The 2,636-nt window shown below is 48.8% G+C and overlaps 1 protein-coding gene across 3 annotated transcripts in view; it reads right to left on the reverse strand.

Annotated features, from left to right (window-relative positions):
* Strip1 (striatin interacting protein 1) overlaps positions 1 to 2,636 on the reverse strand; it is a 20,534-nt gene continuing 17,898 nt past the window's right edge. For 2 of the 3 annotated variants that reach the window (XM_029554658.1, XM_029554659.1), the window contains 2 exons: positions 2,112 to 2,316; positions 1 to 924 (listed from right to left, as the gene is read on the reverse strand). In XM_029554658.1, coding sequence (XP_029410518.1) covers positions 677 to 924; positions 2,112 to 2,316 — 453 coding nt within the window. In that variant the 3' untranslated portion in view covers positions 1 to 676. The remainder of the gene's footprint in view (positions 925 to 2,111; positions 2,317 to 2,636) is intronic. The other variant, XM_008850365.3, reaches the window with a different exon arrangement.

Consider the following 2,636-nt stretch of genomic DNA (forward strand, 5'->3'; position numbering starts at 1 on the left):
TTGTTTTTGCTTTCTTTTAATGTAAACAGAATACACAAACACATTAAAAACCCCATCGTGACATAAGGACATACACAGATTTATACATTTACAGGCCCTTGCAACCCAAGAGGAAACTCAAACCTCTGGTTATGGGAAGCTTCTCTACCTTTGACCCTATCCAAAACCAGAGTGCAGAGGCTGCAGTATCACCTCTGAACAAAACTCAACAGGAGGCTGGAATGGTATCAGAAACCCCCAGATCACAACCAAAGTGCCAACGCTCTAGTCTTGGCCTTCACACTAACCTCTCCTCATTAGAAAACTGACATGCCAAAGCTGCATGTCTCAGAAAGAGTCAGCGTGACCTTGAAACTCAGCTGTTGATGAGGAGTGTATGGCCCATTCCAACTTTTCCCAGCACAGGGCTGATTGTGAAATGAGTTGCAATCCATCATAGGGAGAGGAGGGTAGAAGTGGTGAGGTGAAGGAAGAGTAGATCCCAACATGGATGACTGCTCCTGAGTAGGATGTTGGAATCAACCAGAGGCCAGCCTGGGCTCACACACAGGCTGGGCTGGCTGTGGAGACCTCAGTGGAGCTGTGCTGCCACCTGGAGGGGGATGGGAGCACTGCAGCAAGGATGAGGCCAATCCCTCAGGTAGATTACTTCCTTTCAGTCTGCTGTCCAACAGGATCACTGCAGCAGCTCTTCCCAGGAAATGGGCTTGGAGAAGACCTCCCTTTCTAGCCAGAGGTCATAGTTCATCTGGAAGTCCTCAGGAAGATCTACCCGCTGGCCCAGGACACTTTGCAGGCAATTGTCCACTGGCAAGAAGTCGGGGTTGCTGTGAGCTCGGTCATAACGCCGGGCATTGAAACGTTCAATGTTGGCACGAAGAGCACACTCTTCTGCCTGAAAGTCCCAAGGCCTGGCATCAAGATCTGGTACAAAGCAGGAAAACTTAGTTAAGGGCCCAGCCTGGTAAGTTCCTCTTGAGAACAGATTTTTTTTTTACCCTGGAGGAAGTCACATCTAAATCCAGCCTCATGAAGATTACTAATTAGTATCTTCCCTAGATGCAAAGGAGAGTCTGGTACAAAGAAAAATCCAGATCTACTGAGAAAAAGGCTTGTTCTTAGAGAACCTGAAGACCCAAAGGGGTGTTGTGTGTCACAGTGTTACAGTTGTGGCATTAAGGCTCTGTAACTGTTCCCAGCACCTGGGTTCAAGGTGGCACATGGCACCTGGTCAGGGAAGTGAGAGGATGAGCAAATGAGGGAATCTCTGGGTCCTGCTTCTGCCAAGAGAGAATTCATGCTTAGAAAGTGTGCTGAACATGGGTTGGAGGAAGACACTGTAGGTACAGAATAGTATACAGAGGCCCAGAAACAGGAAATAACCGGACTAACATTCTAGGATTGGGTGTAATCAACTCTCTAGAGCATGTCTATTCTGCACACAGAGGGCACACTGAAGAGACTCAGCATCTGTGGATGCTGGAATCTGCAGGGGTTCTGGAGCTGATCCCTAGCTGATACTGAGGGACTATACTCTGTCCTGCAGTCCTGGGTGTGACAGAGGCTGGCCACCACAGTTAATGGGCTTGAAATGTAAGCTGGATCAGACTATGGGACAGGGGATGGAGAATGATTCGGTCCTACATGCTTTGAGGGTATGACTCCAATCCTAAAGGAAATAGAAATTCCTAATAAGGAATTTTACTCAGGATGTGGTAACACAGAATGTGTGTGTTGAAAAGATTATTGGGGCCAAACTGGAGGTGCTGATGGGAGGGAAGAAACTGGAGGCAGGGAACCAGTCAGGAGCTGTGGATTTAGGTGGCCAGAAGGCAGTTGCAGTTAAGGATGAAGAAGGAAGAAAGGCAGAGACCTATGACAATTTCTAGAAAATGAATGGTTTAAGGTGGAGGGAGAGAGAAACAGGACAGCCAGACACTGATCCTGCTGATCCAAAGTGCTTCCTAGAGCTCCTCTCCTGGTGCCACAGAAGCTGGAGCCTGGCCCCTTTGTTCTTCAGTGGGAAGCTCAGGGTAGAGGTACCAAAGGTGCGGAATAAAAAGTCCTTGTTCCACCCTCCCCCATCACTGCTGCTTTATGTGTGGCCTCACCATTGCCATATGCCCAGTCATCGTTCAGCCGATGCCGAACCTTCTGGTAGATGGCAGACATCGTCTTCATGTTGCTCTTGCGCCACTGTCGCCCCAAGTACTTGGTTTGCACTTTGAGCAGCTTCAGCACATAGAGCTGCATCATGGCTTGTTTTACCTTCAGGGCCCGCTTCAGGATAGGTGCCGACTTGAACACCACAAGCATCTGGGCAGACAGAGTGGCAACCAGGGTGAGGACAGAAATAACTACATGCACTACCATACAGTACTTAATGCCTGCCAGTTTCTCTTAGACTCACAAGTTTGCTGGTACATGGGGCTTTAAGTACTAAAACTAGGAGAGTTCCAGGCAAACCATGAAGGTTGGTCACCCTAATTAAGGGTCACTTTGGTGTGGTGGCGCACACCTTTAATCTCAGCACTTGGAGGCAGAGGCAGGCGGATCTTTGTGAGTTCAAGGCCAGCCTGGTCTACATAGTGAGTTCCAGGACAGCTGAGGCTACAGGGAGACCCTGTCTCAAAAAA

This window comes from Nannospalax galili, unplaced genomic scaffold (assembly GCF_000622305.1).
Source record: "Nannospalax galili isolate Female #2095 unplaced genomic scaffold, S.galili_v1.0 scaffold5, whole genome shotgun sequence".
In the NCBI taxonomy this organism is placed as follows: domain Eukaryota; kingdom Metazoa; phylum Chordata; class Mammalia; order Rodentia; family Spalacidae; genus Nannospalax; species Nannospalax galili.